At 36.9% G+C, this 25,031-nt stretch overlaps 1 protein-coding gene across 2 annotated transcripts in view; it reads left to right on the top strand.

Annotated features, from left to right (window-relative positions):
* Window positions 1–25,031, top strand: part of Cubn (cubilin) — a 254,814-nt gene that overhangs the window by 217,793 nt on the left and 11,990 nt on the right. For both annotated transcript variants that reach the window (XM_063237874.1, XM_063237875.1), the window contains 4 exons: window positions 2,102–2,231; window positions 3,752–3,969; window positions 15,938–16,146; window positions 24,671–24,833. In XM_063237874.1, coding sequence (XP_063093944.1) covers window positions 2,102–2,231; window positions 3,752–3,969; window positions 15,938–16,146; window positions 24,671–24,833 — 720 coding nt within the window. The remainder of the gene's footprint in view (window positions 1–2,101; window positions 2,232–3,751; window positions 3,970–15,937; window positions 16,147–24,670; window positions 24,834–25,031) is intronic.

Genomic DNA, 25,031 nt, shown 5'->3' with positions numbered 1-25,031 from the left:
AAAAGAGAAAAGTGAAATGGAGGATTGAGATTTGTGGTGTAAGTTAAATGAAAATTCTTGCTATTTTACTTTTCATTCATTATGTAAAGATGCCTTTATGGTTGAATTATTTTGAATTGTCCAGATGCCTGTTTTATTCCCCAAGTCACTTTGTTAGTGTGAAAAATAGTATTTTGTCATGTTAAAAGAGATATTAAAAAATGCCTATATGGATTTCTGATAGAAAGGGATTTTTTAAAATTACATGCAAAATGCACAAGCCCTAAAGGCAAAGAAAAAGGTTGATACATTCAGCTATTCTATAATTTATAATTTTCTCTAACAAAGGCAAATGCCGGGTAAAGGCTTTGTAACTGTGAAGAAAATCATAAGATAATACTTCCCTATCTTGAATCATCTTTTCCCCTTTGGTTTGGTTAGTCTGCTGACAGTATTTTCCTGATAGCTTCTCCACTTCAGTGAACCAGACATATAGCTTGTAAAATCTTTTCCCTTGTTTTTTCGTTGTTTAAGCAAACCCATTGCTAATGGTCGACATGTAATTAAGTCCCTTCAAATAAGTTTCTTTTTCCACCCACAAGGAAGACTACTATTTCCTTGTCAAAAGGGCCTTCATAATTTGCTCACGTTAGCTGCTATCTGAGTTCTAAACACTATCATTTGTAAAGTATGATTCTGTGCGGTGTCGTAGGCCTGTTGGCACCACTGAAATAAACTAAACGATGAACATTTCCTCCCTCTAGTCTTGTGGAACAAAAGGGAGAACATGTTTGTTTTCTTTATTTAGAACATCCACTGCTTCAGAGGATTAAACTGCTGTTTTATGTTCTTCTGCTCTTTAATGTCTCCTTTTCCTAAACACAATGCGCAACTTTTAGTATATCTGGTACGTAAGTCCCACTTAAGAGGGGTGTTGATCCTGTGTCCAAATCTTGACAGTGTATGAAGATGGAAGTTGTTTAAGCATTGAATAACTTTCAGAGACCACTTAATTGTGTACTGAATGAAACAGAGTAATTGCTCCCCAAAGTAGACATTTAATTCAAGACAGATGTACTCAGGGGTCAGAGCACACGAATTTTTATAGCATAAAGAGAGCCTCTTTCCCTGCAAATGAACTCAACTGAGGCAAAAACAATAAAGAAGGAAAGAACCATAAATGGCAGCCACAAATGGTTTCATGTCTCATGTCTTAGAGATGTAGGTGGAGCATATAACCTTATGGTACACAAACTACAGAAATATCAGGTACACTAGCATCATTGTAATTATAGAATCATAAAGTTAACACAGACCTTCCTGCAGAAGTACAGCATCCATTATTAGGTGGTACAGTCTGATCCTTCTTATATGTAGGCTGAAGCAAAAGTACTGTAGTAATTTTATATTGTGTAGAGAGGAGCTATATTATATTTTTCATGGTCCTTGTATTATTGACTGGTGGGTCTAATTAAAGACTTTGTGCTGTTAACTGTAGAGTCTGCGTGCTTTTGGAAGATAAATTATACAAATTTGGCTTCGTATAGTTTTTGTTTGGTTGGTTTTACCTATCTCACAACTAAATAGAAATATAGGGACTTAAGAACCATGCATCTAACCCATAAAGGGACAAACTGTGAAAGTTCTGAAATTGCCTTCCAACAGTCGGCCTTAGAATATTCTGTTCTTAATTGAAAATATGTGAATGTATATATTTAAGGATTTCTAGGCTAGAATTTTTCTTGGATTTATATGATCTTCTGTAACATGCCTAAACTTCCAGGTATTGCTGCCATCTCCCTATTAATCTGTCAGTTATGGGACGGCCAGTTACACCACACACATGAAATGTTCTTTCTCTGTATTTTCACTCTGACTATTAATTTGACAGATACTCCTTTCTAAAATGTGCCTTAAGATATTCTTCCTAGTTTTTACTCCTTTATTGTCTCGTTGTCCCCAGTGGAAAAGTCAAAATCATTTGAAAACACAATGAAGATTTAAGCTACTTTAAGAAAAATACTTACCATCTTTCTTGGGGAAATGCACAATAATATAAAATATTTTAACATTATTATCCTGTACTGTGGATAATAACTGTTCTTTTCACCTTCTTTTGCAGCGTGTGGTGGTACATACCGCTCGTCCATTGGAACCATCCAGAGTACCTCCTACCCAAACAGCAACTACCCAAACAATATCTACTGTCTGTATAACATCTTCGTTAGAAATGACAGAATTGTTCAACTCAAGTACGTGAGATAAATTTACTTTTTCAAGAGAAAAAAAATCTTTCAGCTTTATTCACAGAATCATTATTCCTTTACTCACAGCCAGCACTGATTTTTTTTTCCTGCAGTAACCTAGAAGGCAATTTAGAGGAAGGAAGAGGGAAATTCCTGCCTGGCAGGAAAACCTGCCCCCCCTCCCCCATGCAGGCCAGTGATAATTAATGGGAAAACAAGCTTCCCACCCATTAAAAATAGTTGTTCTGACTCTTCAGCACTGAAAAGGGGCTTCATATAATGCATTGTCAGATTCTAAGCCCTTTTTGAAATCAGCAAGGAAAGGAAGAGCTAGAGAAAACAGTTATCACTTGTTGGGGATTTATTATATATTGGAAACTCTAATTAATACCTTCTTTTTTGTCTTATATCATCCTTAAACAACCATGTGAAACATATATGTTTCTCACATTTCTACCAATGAGAGAACCAAGGCTCAGGGAGGGTCACATAACTTTCAAAAGAAACACTTAAATAACAAGTCGAAATCTCAATCTATGTCAGATACCCTCCAAAAGCCATGTCCTCAGTAATATGCCCATGCTATCTCTTAAAGGTAAATTCTCTGCTAAGAAATAGTTTTTCAGCCATGCATGAGAATACTTGAAAAATGGTGCTGTAAGAAGTACATTGCATCATTAGTAAATTCCTCTTCTTATTCTGTGTGATCACAAGAAGACAGATGAAGAGGCTGTCTGCCAAAAGGGCATATTTCTAACCCTTGTGTCTCAGTGACACTCAGTACCTGGAAAGGAATACAGAGAGAGATGTAAATTTCTTGTTACAGCAATAAGACCCAGAAGAGTTTTGTTCATTATTTTCTTCCACTAGTTTTATATGTTTATATCTTGTATAAGAGCATGTTCTCTCATATTCCTGATTTTAAAATGACAATAATAATAATAACTTTATTTCATTCAGCATTTACTGTGTGCCAGATACCATAGGTTGGTTTTCACATACTGTTGGACTTAATTTTGCTACAAATTGCATTTCAGAGGAGAAAAGTGAGACTGTAGCATAAGGGTGAGGCTATAATTTTAAACCCAGCATTTCTTCCACTCTGTTATCCTAACGTTCTTCTCACAAGTAACGAACGGGTTAATAGTACCACTTTGTCTCACAAAATAACAAAGGAAGAACAAATGCCATATTTTGGAGTGGTAATTAGTTCAGCTTGTCAGAAAATGATCTCAAATGTATTTAACATGTCTTAGACTGTCAATTTGTTGTTATGTTGGGCTGTATATTGCTCATCTTTACATGTTTAGCTCCTACCAAAGTTTTTGATATATTGTCTGTAGTTAATAGCTAGGCTACACTTTCAAATTCATCTCAAGTGGCTCATGTATATTTCATACCAAGTAAAGCTGAGATGCTCTGATTTCAGTTTTTGCTTTATTTCTTGTTTGCCTTTTTTCTTATAAGAACAGATAATTTAATAGACATTCAAAGGAGAACATTGGTACTAATGATACACTTCACAGGTTCCGTGATTTTGATGTGGTTCCCTCCACCTTGTGCTCCAATGACTTCGTGGCCGTTTATGATGGTTCTAACATCACTGATCCTCTTCTTGGCAAATTCTGTGGTTCTGAGCTTCCGCCAGTTATTAAGAGCAGCAACAATAGTATGCTTCTGGTGTTCAAGACAGATTCTCTTCTAACAGCAAAAGGCTGGTGGGCAGTTTTCACGCAGACATTAGGTAAGAATTTGGATCATGAAAATCTTTTTTAATGACTATTACTCTTCTGCTTCATTTAATTTTTTCCCACTTGACCAAAGTTTCGTTTCATTTGACCATAGAAGCATATGTCACAGAAAGTCTTGATTTTAAAAGTTAGGTGTGATTTGGTTTTAAAAAATCATCCAACACACGTGTCTGTTCAGTAAAGACAAGAGTAAAGGTGGTTGATGTTTATAGGTTCAACCACTCACCAATGGGACCTAAGCCTTGCTTTATACCAACAGAAAGGCAGAAATGGAGCCTAGAGTCAGTTCAGGATCAGGCCAATGTGACAGCCCTATGAACTATGTGAAATTTATCCTTAAAGTGATGAAAAGTCTTGGAGAATTTTAAATAAAGACCTCATGGCCAAACCGGACTATAAAATGTAGGACTAAAGAACCCCATAAGCCAAGAAAAAAGAAGCTTAAAAAAATAAAACAAAGAAGAAATTTATTAAACATGGAAAATGCTCAAGGTTCAAAGTACCAAAAGAGAGAATGGAGGTAGAGGAAAAAGTGGAAACCTCAGTTATTTAGAAGGTAGGATACTCTGGAAGTGGACCCTCTGAAGCTTGATGGTATGTTACATAAGAATATAAGTGTAGGATGAGGGTCTCTGGGTAACTTGTTGGCTGGAGAAAACTTATGAGAGTAAAACTAAAAAGAGTATGTAGTCTTACATATGCTGTAGTTAATACAAAATAGTGTATTTATTACCAAAGAAAGAAATATTATAGTTTCTGGTGTTTTGAGCTGGAGGGCAAGTCCGATATTGAAGTGGAGATAGCTACGAGAAAGTTGAAGCGTTAGAAACAGTTTGGGCAGAAAAGAGTAATGGCAAATAAACACAGGCGTGAGTTTAAACTGCAAATAACACCCTCGTTTATTCCTCTTACATGGGAGAAACAATTATCTATATAAAATTAGCTCAGAAGTTCAAATCATTTAAAAGATAATCAGTTCTCTATTTAATTATATTATTAATTATAGCATCAATGGCATAATTTATTTACACCAGAGGACGATTCGATTCTTCCATTTGAATACTGATATAATTAATGTTCTAAAACTCAATGGCCTCCCAAACAAATCTCATACTCTGTGAAGATTCAGAAAGACTCAAGCACTTTCCTGCAGTAATTCTAACTCGCTTTTCTAACTTTTTTTCTCTGTACCCCATGGTGTGAAAATTTTTAATCTTTCTGAAACAAAAGCAGAGTTTAGCTGACACTTCTTTACATTTGACATCTTATCTTTTGTTCATTTCTTGAAGTAATTAGACATGTGTGTTTCGAAGACTCCACCTAAATTTCAGGCACCTTGACAATTGTGTAAGAAAATCGCTTCACTACCCTCCTTAGCTCAACAATAACTTGAAAGTAAGTCTTATAGACAAAGAGAGTATGTAGCCTAAGTAAAATGGTGTAGTTAATACAAACACAAAAGGCTACTTTCAAAGAAAAATTAATTTTTCTTTGGAAATTTTTTACATGAAAAAACTCATAGATTCTTGCCTTTAGCACAGACTATAGGATCAAATGATATTTTTACATTTGTTCTGCTACTTACTTTAAAGTTTTCTTGACTCTAATATGTACTCACATGACCATTGGAATAGTTGTCTTGAAGTTCTCCCCTGCACTGCTCTCTGCATGAAGCTCTCCAAGTTAGCCAGGGTTTCTGAGCCTTATTAAATTACTATGGCTTCCTGAGTTACAAAGGGGACATTTCTAGACATATTGTGATTTTACCAAACTGAAGAAACACAGAAGGAAAAATTGTACACTGTCAGGGGCATTGTCCCTGCATGAGTCACTGAGAACTTACAGTAAATTACTGTTTTTCTCTAATTTCAGTAGAGAAAAGGTTCAAGTGGAGAGTGCAGAAATGAAGTTTCACTGCTTGCCAGCCTTGTGCTAGCCCTGTGTTTCATGAGCAGAACTTTTACCTCTTTATCATTTGTAAAAATGTAATTAGCCACTTGGAAAGATTTAAATAACTTTATTTGATCTTTCATGATAAGTTTTTACTGAAAACCTACATATTGCAGTTTCATATTGAGTTTTATGAAGATTTCAAGCCCACACATGTAAGTTTGTTGATTATTCTAAATAGCTTTCAAATTTGTTTCATTGTCCTTGTTTATAATAAGGAAAAGAGAAACAACAAACATAGCTTTAATTCTAGGGATTATGGAAATCTCTTGGTTATAGATCTGGATTTTTATAAACCTTGAGTTGGCTAGTAGGCTATATCACCTATCCCTGTCTTGTCCTTTGAAACCTGCCCTGTCTTTTCTATACAGAGAGGAATTTGTGGGCCAGACAATGAATTTTCATTTCTGAGATTCACGTCTGCCTAGAAAACAACGTTTTTACTGAGCAATAATTGGTGTGAAGAGGAGGGCCTTATGGTCTGACGTTTTGTTTAGTTTGTGTTAACCAAATCCCTAAATAGTTTTTCAACTTTTCTGCTTAGATTATATACTTGATAATAATTTATGTACATTTGCATTAATTTTTCAGAATTTGATAGATTGTTTTACATAGTTACGTGATTGTATCACGTAACTAGACAAATTCTCCTCACGCATTTGTTGCATTTTTATTGCTAGTGGGTCTTAGAGTCCTGGGGGAAAATACCCCCTACTTACTAATCACTAAATATATATTGAAGTTGGGTCTCTTCCTTTCATGAGATTTCTGCTGTTTAAGCCCAAGTATAGGACATAAGTTGAGAGGAAAGCTAAGCAAACAATACTCAGGAGCTACTATCTAACCATAAGGTGAATTTTCCTTCTTGTGTTTTGCCTGCATTTCAACACTACATAGATGGTTCATCCTGAATGACTGACAACCAGCAAGTTGATCATACTGAGCTTCAGGGCTATCTGGAACTCTAAAATCATCTCCCAATCTGAGCATTTCTGTGGACCAATTCATAACTGTTATTAGATTGCCAGTGGTCCTGTGATCTCATAAAGTTTAAAAAAGCCCTTGATTCTGTAGATTTGGCTGAAACAGCCCGGTGTACAAGGCAGAAGTGAACTTTAGGAGAAGCCTTGGCTCTAGCAACTTCTGCTAGTTTAGTTTTAGCCTTTTGTTTACTAGCAGACTCTGCTATAAGGGTGATTGTACTTATGTGCTGCAAATGAAACACTTCATATTTTTAAGTGTGTTTTTTAAGCATCACTGCCTCAATTTCTTGTTACTAGATTGGTTTCCTGCCATAGTGTTGCTCAGTTAGTCTTTTCACAATGTACATTACTATGTAGTGTTGTAGTTGTTTCATTTTTCTCTTAAATAATATATCCTGCAACACTTCAGCAAAATCTTGGTGTCTAAAATTGATATGGCCCAGATATATTTTTAAGCATTTAAAGAAAAAACAAACAATACGCTGCCCAGGAGAGAGTGAGGAGTGCCCTCTGCAGGAATTCTCATCCTGGAAGGACAGGACTACCCCTAGACAAGACACCAGTATCAGAGATGTGGGACATCAGTGGAGAAGCCTTAACCCAAAGCCCTCAGTTGCTCTTAGCCACAGTCTACTTGCCCAGGACGAGGGTGTCTTTCTGCCTTCTACCGCTCAGGGCATCTGTCACACTGAGAATGAGTCAAGTAGCATTAAGGTCAAACTTAGAACCTTTGCTGTGAAACAAAAGCAAAAATACCAAAGCAGAGGTCTAACAGAGACAGAATTAACCGTAGTCTAACAGAGGTAGAGATATAGCTAATTGAGAAGACATGTAGACCAGGCTTTGGGTGGTTGTGATCTAACTCATTAATTCTGTCACTATGTAGTGAGATGGCTGTAACATTTTTTATTTCATTTTTTATCCACTAACACAGATTCATTTGAAATATTATGACTTTCTATCTTTAAGAATCTGATAATTCCAATAAAGTACCTTGACTATCAAAGAGGATGATTATTTATTGGGAAGTAATAATAAAGTCCCAAATGTTTTATAAGGCTCTAAAGGACCCCACTCTACCCAAAGGCAGAGGGAAGGTGAGGGGAGGTGGTTGCAGGGACTATTGATCATTCATTTTTCTTAAGAGCTTTTAGGCCTCAGTGATTTCTTTTTTCTCACTTTCCACTTTGCCCTTATACCTAATCATTAAGTACTAAAAGTACATTTTAAAACTTAGATCTAAAATCAAGGGTAAATTCTTTTTTATAGATGCATAGTTCTTATTCCATAAATGTTGCTTTATGAGTCAATTAAAAAAATAAATGGATTAAGTATGCCTACTTCAAAATTATAAGGTATATTGTATATTTTATAATAGTTCTATTTATATATCATATCATATCATATCATATCCAGGTTCAACTCGTTCTCAAAATTTGATCACAGTTCATACAGTAGAGCTCTTATATAGGGAAGAAAACTGGATAACTTTCATCTAGTCCAGGAGTATTGGATCAGACTCAATATTTGGGTCACATGTGTTTTTAGTCTTTGGATTATTCCCTGTCACTTTAACTTTGGAAAATATCTCTCAAACATAATAAAGGGAGAAAGTTGGAGTGGTGGGTGTAAATTGAGGGAGTTAAATGGGTTCACTTATGAAGATACAGTATAAGAAAAGGAAAAGAAGACAGAAAGTTGAAGAGTATGTGACCACAGAGTTGGAAAATACGGTCTCAGCAATGCAAAAATTCTAACATGTAATTTTAGACTTCAGTTTCCAGTTAAATTTAACGTTCACAGTTTTAGCTCTGTTTAAACTTTGAGAGGAATTCTGAAATTCTGTATTTAAACAGGAAAGAAATAAACTTTAAAACATTCAACAATATTTTTAAAAGTGTATGTTTGCAGACACCTCTTAGCAACCCACTATGAACTGCAACCCCGCATGACTTTTGGAAATGCAAATGCAATCGGTGGCTGAATTATCACTTAAATAATTTGATAAATCACTGCTCACATAACCCTCAAGTTAACATTAATAAGAGTACTAATCAAAAGCAATGAGGGAATGTTGTTTGTCTGCTTTCCTAATGCTATTTGCTTTCTCTTATGAAGTCTGACAATGAGATGAATTGAAACCATAAATCCATTTAAAGAAAACTAGACTAAGCTTATTTCCGCCCTTTTATAGTCTTGTAACTTTCACTGTTGATTAGACTTCCCTTGGGTGATGATGTCAAAGAGGTTATCTACAGGTTATTCTTTGTGTATTTTATTGAAAAGGATTTTTTGCTTAGTTTAAAAATGTGGGAATGGGATAAAGAAACCAACAAACATTTAGTTTACCAAAACCTTACAAAGGGATCAGGCTAGAGTTAAATTCCAAATCAGCAAAAACAAAGGAAAGGTTTTTAATACACATACTGCAATATCAGATTTTGTGTCCCCTAGAAAGACCAGATTGCCGGAAAGGTCAGGCCGTCCTTGGAAAAATAAACCAGATGGTATTATGGAGGCCACGCTAAGTGATAAAATTGAGTTAATGGCAAATATAAGATAACACTTTGAAAAACACTCTAGTGAAAAGAAGCTGAGAAGCAATTATTCTACAGGATGTAAGTCACATCAGCCCTTCTCAAACGCAAAACAGTTTTGTCTTGAAAAACTGGGTGTTTTGGAGTTAAATTTTTTTAACTGTAGGTTTCCTAAAATGATGTTTTTTTACTCAAACTAGCTTGGCATTGATGTAGTATTCCGAGAATCATGAAAATGTAATACATTCAGTCAGCAATAAAAACCTTAAAACACTCTGGTTTTAAAGGAATTGTTCAGAAGTAAAACAAGATTAACATTATTCTTCTCTGTGTTCTACATGAAATCTGTTAACTTAGTGTAGTGGCTTTATATTCTGCTCACTGTCAAGCAAAGACTTGTCACCAAATCCCAGGACCCAGTAATAATGAATATCTGTCACCAACTATCTACCCCCTGCCAGATGTAACACAAGCCTCTAACCCTTACAACTACCTCATGAGGCAGAAGTTGACCATTTTACGTAGGAAGGAATAAAAATGTAAGATACAAAACAGTTTGTTTGTGGTCAAAGGACTTGGAAGAGAGAAAAAAAATATGCCCTGAGCTAGGTTTGACTGTCTCCCACACTCACACTTTGTTTATCAGCCTACATTGTCTTCCCAGAAATTGATAACATAAACAGGGATGAGAAAAGACCATGGGAATGAATTCTTGAAACGTGAGTTACAGCTTTTCTTTCCTTTCAGAGCAGAGCTGCTTCTCTCCATGTTCATCATCTTACTAGGTGTGGCCTGCTTTGTAATTGCAGCACAGTGATGTGTACTGAGTCTGCGTGGTAAAGTTAATGACTGTTACTGTAGCATTCAGCATGTTTCCTCTTTTCAGTAAAAAATGGAAAAACACTCTGGGAAGCTGAAGTAGGAGGATTGTGATCGTGCATTCAAAGCCCATCTTAGGAAACTAAGTAATTTAATGAAAAGTTAAATCTTGTCTCAAAAAGTAAAATGGGCTGGGAATGTAGCTCATTACAAAAGGACCAGGTTCAATGCACAGTACGGAAAAACACACACATACATAAATGATACTATTTATATAGAATAATTATATATTTATAGTACTTGCTCTATCTATAGTGTGAACAGTATATAGCCTTTTACTATTGTAAATTCACATATTTATTAAACATTTGCACACATGGTATATTTGATTATTAAATAAATAGTAAGCTTATACATATATAGAATCATAATTTTTATATAATAGCATTATAAATACATATTTATAAATAGAATAAATATGTAGTGTGCATATACATGCATATAAATGCAGTAAAAGCCTGGTATTATCATATTATCATATGAATGACACATCTGTCTTTCTGGCTTTTTGTGGCCTAGAGGTAAGTATCTAGGACAACTATGGGGAGTATAATTGGATTGGTATGTAATGATAGTAAGCCTCTGCATAGCAAACAATTTTGGAGCTCCAATTTATCACCTCCAACGTAGCAAAGTCACTTATCATGGGTTTGTAACATAATGAAGCAACTTACTCAAATGGTATGATCCTGATCGATGTACTAGTCATGTACTTCCATTTGAAAATTGGGGAACTGAGTCACAAAGAAATCAAATGACTTTCAGGGTCATTTAGCAATTCTTAAGATGTGGGGAAATAATCCCCATCCCCGTTAAGTAGTACTGCCACCAAAGTAATAACAATTTAAATATAAATAACACAATCTGCAAGCACATTAATAGCAATGATAAAAAAGCTCCATTTCCTTGTTTAAATTATTTAAAAATATGGGCTGAATTTTTAAATTCCACTTCTATATTGAAAAATATAAAATATGTGACTACTAAGACATGGGTATTGTTAAAAAAGTATTGTCAAAATGTTGAGTAACAATTTTAAAACTGTCAATATTAAAGTCAGATTTCCTTTAAGTAGTGTTACTGCATATTAGTGTCACACAAATTTTATAAATTAATGAAGTCCAATACTCAGGATTAAAGTTTCTTAAATAACAGACTTAATATCTTTTGTTGTCAGAAATTTTTAGCTAAACAAGTTATTTCTACTATAAAGCTACCCCTTTGGACAGTGTTTCAAATTTTTTGATGAAAGTTTTGTTGTTATTCCACTTAATCCCTACTTAATGAATCAACTATGCCATTAAGGCCAAATAAATTAGCTTTCAAAGTAGGCTAATATGTAGACACCCAAAAAAACCCACTTTGTTTAGCCAAGCATGGTGGCACATGCCTCTAATCCCAGCACTTGGGAAGCTGAGGCAGAGGGATTGCCAGGAGTTCAAAGTCAGCCTGGACTACACAGTAAGTCCAGGTCAGCCTAAACTACATAGCAAGACCCTATCAAAAAAAACCATTTTGTTTACATATATCTAGCTCTAACATAAATATACTATGACCAATATGTAAATATAAATATTCAAATCCTTAAAAGTTTATTATAATAAAAAACACATCATCAATAATCTCCCTCAAAATACTGTTGATTACAATTTATTCCATTGCTTTTGCCATTTTCTGAGGCAGTTTTGGAAGGTCTTTTCTGTGAAAATCTTCAACGGATGGACACATATGTCTGTCAATTTGTTTTCGTCTTCTGTTATTTCTTTCATCCTTTGGTGATTTTCAGTACATTTATTCTCTATAAGTTTCCTTAAATATATACCTATTTGATTATAGCTGGCATGGTGTTTTCAGTTTTGGTATCCACATGTTCATTGTATTATTTGTTTTGTATATTGTCACCTATTCTGAAGTTTTACCGTACTCATTCATTACTTCTAACACTATTTTTCCAGATTTCCTTGGAATTTTCTACATGACAATTTATCTGCAGATAGTTGCAGTGTTATTTCTTGCTTTCCAGTTACTTCTTTCTTCCATTATACTAATTTTTTTTCTTGACTGTTACTTGCAAGATTTCTAATACTATTCTGACTCAGAGTGGTAAAAATGAAATATCTTTACCTTGTTCCTAATCTTAGGGAGAGTCTTTATTTTTTATCATTAAGTACACTTTTAGTTGTAAGTTTTTAGAGATGCACTTATCAAGTTGAGAAATTTTCCATCTATTTCTAAATTACTGAAAGATTTTATCACAACTATGTGTTGGTTTTGTTAAATTCTTTTTTAGCACAAATTGACATGCATCAGTTGGGGAATAATAGACAACTTTTTGCTTAATCATTTTTAATTTTTTGGTTTAATTATTTTTTTAATTTTCAAAGATAGAATCATTCTCTTTAAATTCCCTGGCACTAATTGCACACATATGGTGTTTTCAATGATATGTAAATAATACAAAAGAAAAGAAAATAATAAAATTGTCCTTTTCCTAAATTCCCTATGCAGATGCTCCTTGTCCTGTGGTGGGTTTACATCCCGGCTCAGCAGGCTGGTGAGCTGCAGTGTAGCTTATCAGTTGCTCACCTCTGTGATAGTGTGGGAGCTGAGCCGGCACCAGGAGAGAGGAGTGTACACTATAGATCACGGCTCAGGAAAAATTTCCAAGTATGGATACTACTGAAAGCAGATGAAGTCTAAAAGTCGGGAGCTGGACCAGTAAATCAGGCGCCTGTATTTTCTATATTGATTAGCTGCTGCAATTAACTTTTTAAAAGTAGTTTATCTTTCTTTTAATATTCTAATGGTGTGTTTCTCAAATGTTACCAGCATAAATACACATTCTGAGTTAAATTAGGGTGTTTTTCAAATTAGGATATCTAAAGTGCATCAAATTTAGTTAAGTTACTAAACACAAGCAAAACAAAGAAATAACATACAGTGTTACAAACATCATTAAAATTTTTTTTCTTGTGTTACATATTTTCCAAAAATATTGCACATACTTGAGGCTAGGTAGACTAATAAATTATATCTTTGGAGAAAAAGCAAAAACAGGTTCATTATTAAAATTAGTTGAATTTTTAAAATGAATTCACTGCTTTGGAACAAGTGTATATTGTAGTGCTGAAAGTCATAGCAAGGTTTTGAAAACAAGGCTTATGAAGCTCTATTCCTCATCCCTGAGAGGTTAAGATGAAGCACCATGGTGCTCCCATTTCCCAAGTCTCCAGCTTTCAATGTTTGCTTTATGCTTCTTAGGCCTTTTTACTACCTCCTCAACTGTACCTGAAGTCATAGGAGCCACTATCTATCTATAGGTTCAGCTAGCCATCTGTCACCTAAATAGTAATGACCTAGAGACTTATGGAGATATCCCAGAAAGCTCAGGAAAATATCAGCCACATGCAGTATCAGCCACAAAGATGTCAATTCTCAAAATAACTTCACTAAAGCTTTCAAGATGTTTTCTTTTAGATAATACTTCTTCCTTTATCAGATTGAGGCTGGCTTGAGCTTCACTCTGAAGTTTAATCATTGGGAGGAAATAATTTAGGATTCAGTTACTGATTTTTAATTAAGTAGATCTGGGTCCAGATCTTACTACTTACTGTGGGTTTATATTTCCAGTAGTTCTTTAGCCAAAATATTTTCCTTCTCTAAAGGAAAAGCTCTTTTGAGTGAAATGTTTCCAAGTTTGAGAATAAGGTTAGAGTGACATTTGTTTTCAGGCAGCAGGTGCGGCAGTAGAGAGAGCCTGTCACAACCTGACTGATGAAGCAGGTGCTGATGGATGAGTCTTGGATGGGTGGTAGAAAACTGTAGTGATAGAGAAGATGATAGATTTATGGTGTTCAACATATCAAGGTTTAAATGTGTTATACCATTAAAAAGGGCAGTTTCAAAATATCAGTACACATGTATCATACACACATATATATATATATATACACTTTATATAGGCAATCGTTTTCAGAGTCACAGAGTTTTTCTTTTCCTTCCCATTATATCCTGCTGCCATTAAAACACCAAAATAGTAATGTGGCAATAGCACTTCATTGGTAGCATACTTTTCTTTGTATTGATCTTTATATTTCTGTAACATACACTTCCATTTCCATTTTGTCATTGGCGGATTAAAAGCACAGAGCAGTTGTATTATGTTTAAACACTGAATCGGACAAATTAGGGAGATAACATCTCCTGCACCCCACAAACATCTATTTGCTCAAATAATATTGTTTTCTTCAGTTATTTGACTATTTTGGCAGGCTTACCAAAAGATGTTAGTTCTTCATCTTTTTATTCTGCACATAGATGAGTATGAATTGAGCCAGGTGTTCTATTCTAGTTTAATAACTTAGACTAAATATTTGTGCATGTGTTTTCACTTGATATTGCCAAAATAATGCTGCACAAACAAGTCCAAAATTCAGTGGCAACTCTGAAAATTTGCTGTTCATTGGCTTTAAGATCAGAGTGGAGGAAGGTTGCCATTGTTTATGGTGCACATTTCCTGCCAAGATCCATGTGTAACATCTTAGCGCCCCCTAATGTGGAAAGCCATCCAGCTAGATAGATACTTGGCCTGTGACAGTGAAGGTAGGCTCAGGGCCTTGGGATTTAACTTTGGAATCAGTAATAACCTCGATTTGCGGGGAGTGCAAGCTTTTTGGTAATTACTTTGAGTGCCAACTCAATTCCTATTCCTACTACATCTGTTTTGAGCTTAATTTTTCCTACTTCCTTAAACCGTCAATAAACTTTTCTTCTTTGTAAGCTCTTATTCCTAACTCATTTCTGAGATAGCAGTTTTCACTGTGGAGTGGACAAAATGAAATCCAATAACCTGAGAATTTTGTTTCATATTTTCCATAGTAGATCCCTTAATCATCTTTAGCATATTCTTATCTCACTTTTGTATTTTTATTCTGTATTACAAATTTTTGTATTTCAATGTAGATAATTATATCCTATAAAAGTCTTTAGCTTTCTCATTCCCCTGATGTTGGAAAAGAAAAAAAAATCAAATACAGAGTATGATGTAATATAAGCTAGACTGAAGTATTAAATGCTTCTTAGCCACTTTCTATCAAATGATTTGAGTAAAAATTTGCTGGGAGCCAGTTTTCTTGAAGGATTGAGTAAATCTTCATAAATTCAGTTTTCAGGCTGGCTGTGTTCATAAAAGTGGAACATAGAAGTAAAACATACATTTTCCACCAGTATTATTATGCAAAATACTTGATTTTATATAAAATTGGATTTTTCAAGGTTGAAAAGACTTCAGCAAACATGAACAGTTCCAAAAAATGCACACAGAACCATAGTTCCTTGCTCTTTTAGGTAAAATATATGTGAGTGATAAGGAGGTGACACAGAGTTGGAATGGGAGTGAGGAAGGAAGGAAGGAAGGAAGGAAGGAAGGAAGGAAGGAGGGACCAAAGCAAGTGAAGATCACCCCTGCTCGAGCCTGCAGATGCTCCGGGATGATAGGATAACATTTGTACAAGTGTGACAAAAAGCAGAAACTATACTCTGCAAAACACTCCAAATCAGTTTTACGATTTATTCTGCTTTGTCTGAATAGTGATGTGTCTTTGTTTTAACAGGGCCACAGCATGGATGTGGGGGTTATCTGACAGGTTCCAACGGTACTTTCATCTCTCCTGATTCTGATTCAAATGGAAGATATGACAGGGCCTTAAACTGCATATGGCTCATAACTGCACCTGTAAACAAAGTAATAAAACTCACGTTTGACACATTTGTTCTTGAGAGAGGATCTCCTTCTTCAGGATGCCTTTATGATTATGTGACGGTAAGACTATTAATTTATAACAGAATCTACTAGCTCCAAACTAACAAAGTGTATTCCAGGTATACCATAATGGGAAGTCCTGAAAATGGTGAGTACTATAGCTTTTTACAATAATATATTGTTCAGTGATTCAACATATAATATTGCATATCTTCGCATCAAGTTAATCTTTCATATGAATAGCACACAGATTTTGTGTGGCTTCTAAATTAGCTTTAAGATTCAGTTTGTGCTTCATCAGTGCCTTGTCAAAAAGTGAACTCTGCCTGGTGTGGTGACGCATGCCAGTAATCCCAGCACTCAGGAGGCTAAGGAGGGGGGATTGCTGCAAGTTCAAGGTCAGCCTGGGCCACAAAGTGAGTTTAAGACCAGCCTGAACTGCATAGTGAGACCCTCTTAAAAAGACAATAAATAAATAAATAAATAGTGGACTGTGAGAAGACTGGAGATACTCATAGCACCTTTGGAAAATCATAAAATAAATGACAACGTCTGTTATGCAAATAACCATCTTCTAACTTGTCTGTTTGTTAAGTTTATAGACTGACTTCTCATACTGCCTTTAGATACAGAAAATATCTCAGTTCTTAAGTCCCTTTAAATGTAAACCATGATTCTTTCTGTTCAAGTTTTAAATAATTCTTTAGTATTAAATTATTGTAATTTCCAAACTATATGACTTCAGAGTATAAATTTTAAGTAGCAGCAACCAATACTTCCTGGTACACTGTCAGGGGAGAATTAAAACAAGGGTTTTTTTTTTTTTCCATAGAGAACTTAAATCTGATTGGAAAATTAAGGAAAGACACAGGCAAATCCAGCATGAATTGTTCGGGATAATCAATATTTAAGTACTAACTAATGTATTAGATTCAAGCTTGAAGCATTATGCAAGTTTAAAGGGGAGGGAAGTTAATGATAATCTGGTATGATCAAGAAAGACTTCACAGGGTAAGGGAAAACATTCAAATTAAGAGAGAACTCAAGGCAAAGTGAATGTAAGAAAGGGTGTAGAAGTTGTACTGTTGTCTTCTTTAAAGAATAAAGAGGCTGCACTTATTGAAGCAAAATACTAATAGATTAAGAAAAACTAAAGTTGCCTAAAATAGAGAAAACATAGGTAAAGTATCCTAAAAGTCAGTTGAATGAATTTAGATATTATGCAGCTCAAAGCAGGGAGTGGCTGAAGGTTATCCAAGCAGAGAATGATGTGGAACCCGCATACAGATGAGAGAAGGGTGCTGGTAGAGCTCCTGGGAGTGATCCTGCCTTAAGAAGTATCTGGAATCAGGTGGCAAAACATTAGTGTTAGGTGGTCTTCAATGTTAAAGACATTGGCTTAAAAGAGAAGGAAAAGCTATAGGTGGAATAGATATTTAAGCGTTCAGTCGTATACTTACATTTTTACTGTGGTACACACTACGCTTAGGATCCCATAAAAACATGTGCACTCTTAGGAGTCATGGTTTCAGTGACAGCAGAACAGATGCATGGGATTGCTCTGGGCATAGAAGGGGAAAGAGTTCTCACAGGACACAAGCATCACCATGAGTAGAGAGAGACAGCAGCTCACTTCAATGCGAAGAAAGAATGCTTCCTTAGGTGGCTTAGAGGTAGCCATACAATCTCACTAGCTTCCAGGAAGAGGCAATTGGAGAGGATAAAAGAAACAGATGAGTCGTGAAGACCAGGAATACTGTACAAAAGTACAGGGAAGTTGAGGGAAAGACTCCTCCAAGGCTAGGTGGTTGATGCTATTAAATTGCAAATTACAGATAAAGAAAGGTTAAAGTGAAGAACAAACTCATTCTTTGGATGACAACCCTTTTAATAAAATATTGGAACAGAAGGCAGGTCAGAGTGAGTTCATGAAAGGCTAGAGATAACAAGGAATGTCAACTCAGGCTGCATCCTTCTTCTTCAAATGAGACCAAAATGCCAGGAATAGCCCCAACCTGATTTTGAAGACTGTAGAGCTCCCTTAGTTTTACAGAGAAGGAACATGCTTAGAGACAGTACAAGAACTCGGTCTCCCTTTTGTTACCAGATTCCTTAGTTTCCCTGACTCTTCATCATTGCACCTAATGTAAAGGAACCACACAATAGAGCTTCCTTTGCAAAGCTGTTTTGAGGATTTTTAAAAAGTCATGTTAGAGTGTTTAGCAATATGTCTGACATAAATTGTTAACAAATTTATTTCCCTTTATTTCCTCCTTTGAGTAAATCCAAATAGGCACAGTGTCTATGAAATGTCTCTTTTTAAAAACATTGAAAAAAATTGACATATATAAAAATTATAAATTTAGGTTCGTGCAGTGTATCTTGGGTATGATCTTACAGGGAGAGTTGATTGTATTTACACTCAAGATCTATTTCTAGCATTGTGATTTGATAATTTATAACAGCTTATAATCTTCTGAATTTCTTCAAATCATTTAAGACAAAAATGGCAATGTCAAAAACAAGTGGTTCATTTCTAGCTTCAAAACAAAATGCTGTTCCTCCCCCCTCCCCAAACCTGTTTAGATCAACTCTTGTTTTGCCTGTTGGGAAAGTAATTTTCTCAGCTAGCAAGTCTTCCAACTTGTGCTAACTAACAGACCAAACAACAGCTCTTGGAATGCAAAGCTTGGAGATACCTTTACTACTGAGTCTCTGTGATAAACAGAACATTAGCTCCCTTTTAAATTGCTTCTTAGACATTATAATAAAATTGCTTTTTAGAAAAGCTAAATTAATTCTACTCTCTAGGTAGATATGCAAGGCTTATCATGCCAAATCCATTATTCATTCATATTTCTGTCAGTGTTATTTTTGAAGGGTTTGGCTTGGAGAGTAAATAACACATAATGAACTGTGCATTTCACCGAGAGGTTGCTATTGGAATCGACATCACTGAGATATCTGGCAGTGATTGTACGTGGCACTGGAGTTGTAGAGAGCTGAGGACACATTTCAAGGAGTCAGAGCTACTCGAGGAGCTGTCAGCCCATGGAGGAGACTGGTGTCTAAGCATGTTATTATGCAACAGGACAAAAAGGGCAAATAAAAAAAATTAGAAAAGCAGAGCAGTGGACCATCTCAGTAGCTTTGTTCTGAGTCTCAGAAAGGGCTTCCTAGATGGAATGCTCCAAATAAATGAAAGCTTCCTCCCTTTTTTACCTTCCACAAATTGTGAGGAACTAAAAGCCTGCTTCTGAGGGGAGGCTGGTCACCAAAACTAGGGAAAACAGGAATGGCTCCTCAGTGCATAATGTCATGCCCGGTTTCTTAACACCAAATTGCATATTGTTTCAGTCACTCCTGTGGTGAGGAGTGGTTAGGTGGCTGAGAGGGACCAGAGGTGTAACTCTGACTTCCTTTGCTGGGAAACATGGCGGCAGCAGCAAGGAGATGGCCTCCTCTTGATATTTCCCAGCATTCTCTAAACCAAATCAGTGCCCCATTGATGGCCAATATTTTGTAAAGCTTCCTTTTCCATCTCATGTGAAAATTTTCTATATTAATTGTCCTGTGGGATTTAACAGTGTGGTTTCTAAACAGGAAATGCCAGATTGACTCTCCCCAGTATTGTTCTAATGCCAGTATAAACTCAAAGAATCCCACACGTGTGTAAAACATTCCCTAGGGACTGGTACTGATTCCATTGAAAAGCTCTGTCTTAATCCACTGGGTTTAACCACTTGTTCTGTGGTCAACCACCAGGTAGAGGGACTGACTGTGTTTGGGGAGATCAGCAGACCATGCAGGCATTGAATTCCTGTAAGGTAGTACTGCTATTCCTTTTTCCTTCCTTCCTTTAGTTATTAATTAAATAAATGTTGATGTGAGCCCACCTTTTTCCAGATATTTCTCCAAGCACAGGAAAGAGAGCATTAAGATTTTTCAAAACTGCTAAAGTAGTTTGAATCTCAAACGTCCCCCAAAGGCTCATGTGTCAAAGGTTCGGTAGCCAGCCTTGACGTGAGTAGGAGGTTGTGGAATGGGCCTAATGGAAAAGTTAGGCCGCTAAGGGGTGACCTTAAAGAGGGGATATTAGGGCTCCAGCTCCTTCTTCTCTTTCTGTCTTTGCTTTCCCACCACCATGAGGGGAGCAGGATCCTCCCTGACGTGCACCCCACCAGGTTTTCCCTCACTAAAGGCCCGCAGCAACAAGGACAAGTGACTTTGGACTGAAACTTAATGAAAACAGGAGCCAAAATAAACCTTTCCTTTTAAATTGCTTATCTCAGTTATTTTGTCCCAGTGATGGAAAACTGACTAACACAAATACTGTGAAAATACCTGTACTGCTAGAGCAGGTTCTAATCATTGCTGCTTTGATTCTCTTCCTGAGACCAGTGGGACTAGCACAAGTTTTATTCCACAAAGTTCTGAAATGAATCAGAGTTCAGCCCCATGTCTGTATTCTGATACCCTTAGCAAAGTATGCTCCAGCATGTTGTCCAGAAGACCCTATCAGAGAGCCTATAGTAAGATCAAGAAATTCACAAAGATGCCAGGCACAGTGGCACATGCTTATAATCCCAACTACGTGGGAGGCTGAGGCAGGGAGAATAGCAAGTCTGAGGACAACTTGGGCAACTTAGTAAAACCATGGATCAAAATGAAAGGTACTGGAGACGTAAGTTGTTTGCAGTGGTCCTATACTGGGAAGAAAACAATTCATGAAAGAGACCAAGAGATGGGAGGGGAGGACAATGACATAAAAAGAATTGTGTACCTGTACCAACTCCCTACAGTGAATGTCATCACTGTGTATGGAAAACATGCACTAATGAAAATTAAAATTTTTTAAAAAGATGAAAATTTGAAATATTCAAATAAGAATGTAAAACATTCTCCTATTAGTAAATTCCCTAGGAAATATTAGATAACAAAATCCTACAGGAATTAATATCTGCAGTTATTGTTAGTTCTGAAAACAATTAAATTCTAATTTCAAAGTCTGTCGCTCTTGTGCATTAAAAGTTTATAGGAAACAAAATCCATAGCTTTCCTTCCCATGTCTTCAACTGCTGAGATAAATGGATCTTAAACAGTAGTTCTAGTCACCAGAGGCTGATTTCAAGTAGACTCTAACACTTTTAAAGGGACTTAAAAATTGGGAAAATACAAAATTCTTTTCAGCACTTGGCCACATCTACAAGATTTAGAACATAATTCAAAACCTAGGCCTAATGCAAGTATCCCAGGAAATGTCCACTCCCAGAAGCCAGACAGTGTGCAGTTCCGCCATGAAGGCCCTGAGAAGCACAATGTGTCCTAGTCCTTATCCAGTCCCCTCCCCAGAACCCATAGCCACTACCTGCAACATTTAGACAGCCCACAGCCGAGATTTGGGGTTGGCTGAGAATGGCAGAGCAGATGGAGAAATCTTGGCTTTTACTACACAGGAGTCTATGAGCCTGTGTCAGTTGTACAGAAACCACAAGTTATTTCAGCTCAATTAGGAGAAACTTGTTGCAGCCGGGAATGAAGGAATGCAGAGGGAGCATAGGAACATATGTGCGTGCAAGTCCCTCCTCTCTGATCGTGGCTTCTCCCTCATACTTCCTCCATTTTTACCAGTTATCTATTTAAAACCCAAGTCAGGTCTTAGAACTCTTGTAGGGTGAGATCCCAGCTGTTGGGGATGAAATGGATCGAACCCCACAGCCTTGTCCAACACCCTTCCCCGCTTGGCCTGTTCTGGCATCTCTGGTCCCATCCGATGCATGTGCTGTGCATTTCATGCATCCACGGCCTCCCAATTCGAGTTCCCTCTGGCTGTGCCTTTTCTCTTTTGTAAGTCTGAAAGGTCTCTGCTTATTTTTAAGGAGCAATTTAAATGTCTACGTGACGTCTTCCCTGATTTCCGTCATCTTCACCACATTTCCATTCTTTTATGGTAGCATTTTCCCCCATTTTTCTGCATGATTTACATTCCCATGTGTGTGTGCACTCATGCATGCGTGTGTGTGTGTGTGTGTGTGTGTGTGTGTGTGTGTGATGTATTTAATTTATCAGCTTTTTCTCTCCCATTAGTCCACTGGCACATTGGAGGTATAGAAAGTGTTTTTCACCTTCTAGCATCTTGCAGCAGGTCTGACACACAATACACTTTAATGGTACATGGAATAAAAATTGTCGCTAATGTGATTTCAATCATGAAAACAGCAATAATCTTAATGAAATTTTAACTTGTTTACAACAGAAAGTATGTTACCTCCAACTTGGCAAATAGCCTCTTCTTCAAAATTATTGGGTAGATTCCAGAATTCTTGGATCTCTTCTGAAATTATGTTTAAGTAGGAGAGACAGTGCCATCTAGTGGTAATTTTTTTAAATTTTGAAATAACTGTTCCTATGCAACATAATCCTAGCATTTTAAAATAATGTCAGCGGTCATGGTTGTTAGGAAGTGTCTGGCACACCGTTGTTCTGTTATGACTATTATTTCAAACTACACAAACATAGACAGTTATTTTAGAAGTGTAATCAAGATTACTCAGATGCTATACAACTTGGTTTTCTAGTAGAGTATTCAAAAGAGATCCAGGCCCCGACTGTTGCTGCTAGCAGTGGTGCTGGGTGCTGGAGCCATCACAGTGAATAATCCAGTCTCCCTGTCTGTGAGATTTACTTTCCTGTTGAGAGGAAGACCAGAAAAGTCACACAAGCTCCAGGCCTACAGCCGGTATCCCAGAAAACACAGGCTCCCAAAAGACAATTTGATGATAATAAAATAAAATGGTGGGTGAGGTCAGCACTGGGTATGTTTGGCCTCTGAGGAGAGCTGAGCTCCTATCACTGCCTCGGTCATTCAAGAGCTGCCCAGTGAGCACTGTTAGCCAGTGCAGAGCTGGGGCACTCTTGGGCTGGAGAGAAAGGGGTGAGTCTGAAAGGAGGCACAGGCAGGATCTGATGGGATTGCAGAGGAGCAGGGATTCTGCCCTCACTGTAAGGTGAATCCACGGGAGCATTTCATGGGGAACAGGAGCGAAACCTGATTTGAGGTCACAGACCCTCGGCCAGCTTGGTGGAGAAATCTGGGCCTGCTCTGTGGAATTAGGAATCTTCAGGTAGAGGGTGTGGTGGTATCGGTTGAGATCGCATCCTCTGAGATACATTTTAAAGGTGGAAGGGAATGACTGTGGAAATAAAGAGGAAGATGTGAAAGAAATCAGGTGTGAGTGAAATTTTAAGCTTCAGTCATTTATTGAGATGAAGATGACTTGGCAAGAGCAGTTTGAGGAAGTGTGGGGCTGTGGCTTGAGTGTGTCTCCCAAGTTTAAATGTTGGACAATCTTCAAATTCATGTGTTTGTATTTGGAGGTAGACCTTTGGGGAAGTAATGAGGGCTACAGGATACCTCGAGGGGGTTCCTCAAGGAAAAGGGATGTGGGAGCTGGCATGCCCGGCTCTCTCTGAATCCCTGCCTCTCCCTTTTCATGATGCAGCAGGGAGGCAGCTTGACCTTGGACTCCCCAGCCTGCAGAACTGTAAGAAATACATTTCTTTATAAATCACCCAGTCTGGGATATTCTGATATAGCCATGCAATGCAAAGACAGGTAAATAGTAGAGGAGAGGAATCAAAGCACATATTCACTTATTAGGGTCTTATTGACTGTGCCAGACACTCTTAAAATCTGAGGACATTGCGATGAATAGAACAGAAATAAATGTGTGCTTCTGTAGAACTTGCATTCACTTAGAGGAGAAGACAGTGAAGTGAGCAAGTCACATACCTAGTAGTACAGAATGTCAATCTGCCCTGAAGAAAAGTCAAGACAGGAAAGAAAATGGGGAATGTCGGAGAGTTGACATAGGGAAGCCCTTCCTGAGTCAGTGACCTGGAGTGGAGGTCACAGGAGCTGCAGGAGAACAGCTGTGTGGATCCAGAGGAATTGGGACTCAGGCAAAGGCCCAGCAAACTAACTGCCAAGACACAGGGTGGTATCTGGGTGGTTCAAGAGGAAACAAAGCAGAGACAGTAAGAAGTGAGACCAGAAAGATCAGGGATGAGGAGGAGAGCAGATTCTATCGGATCTTAGCCATTGTATGGCAATGGCTTTTGTATTAAGAGAAGAAACGTGCACTGGCCTGGCTTCTTTTTAACATTAGCCTCTGGCTGACATTTTGAGAAGAGACTAGAGAGGGACAAGAGTAGAATCGGGGGCTCCATAAAGGCGCTTTGGTGATGCTCCAGGCAAGGCATCGGGATGGCCTGGACCAGCGTGGTGGTGGGAGCAGCGGTCGTGAGGCAGCAGTGGGTTTGAGGAGCCTCACGACACACTGTTCTTTGAGCATAGATTACTTTCCTAAAGACAAAACAAATGTTAGGTACCATACCAGTCTTATACTTAAAATTTTTGTTATGTCATCTATCCAATCAAAAGTTAGTTCCTAAATTAAGACTGTCAGAATACCAATGTAAACATCCCTAGTCATGACCTTTGGTGACTTCACATTCTATGCAATATAAAATAGTGCAATTCTTTATGAGTAAGGGAGAACTCATGAGCGCATTTTCTTTTCAGTTATACGATGGGGACAGTGTAAATGCAGACTTGGTAGGAACATTTTGTGGTTCCACAGTACCTGCTCCTTTTATCTCTTCTGGGAACTTCCTTACAGTTCAATTTGTCAGTGACCTAGATAATGAAGCAAAAGGATTTCGTGCCACATACACCATTATGGACAGTAAGTAAATTGATACTTTTATATGTTATTAAATACATAAGTGGTTGTGTACTAAAAAATACTATTTTTATTTTATCTAAACTTGATGTTAATTACTAACATATCTCAGTTGATCACTAAACATATTTTATTGACTGTTTAATCTGAAGTACAAAGTTGGTGCAATCCTTAGTCAAAATGTACATTTAAATCCTTAAT

Source organism: Cavia porcellus, unplaced genomic scaffold (genome assembly GCF_034190915.1).
Source record: "Cavia porcellus strain 051 isolate PalLab524CR breed Dunkin Hartley unplaced genomic scaffold, mCavPor4.1 scaffold_27, whole genome shotgun sequence".
Taxonomy (NCBI): Eukaryota; Metazoa; Chordata; class Mammalia; order Rodentia; family Caviidae; genus Cavia; species Cavia porcellus.
The sequence above is the reverse complement of the archived record's forward strand: the minus strand, read 5'-3'. Positions and strand labels throughout refer to the sequence as shown.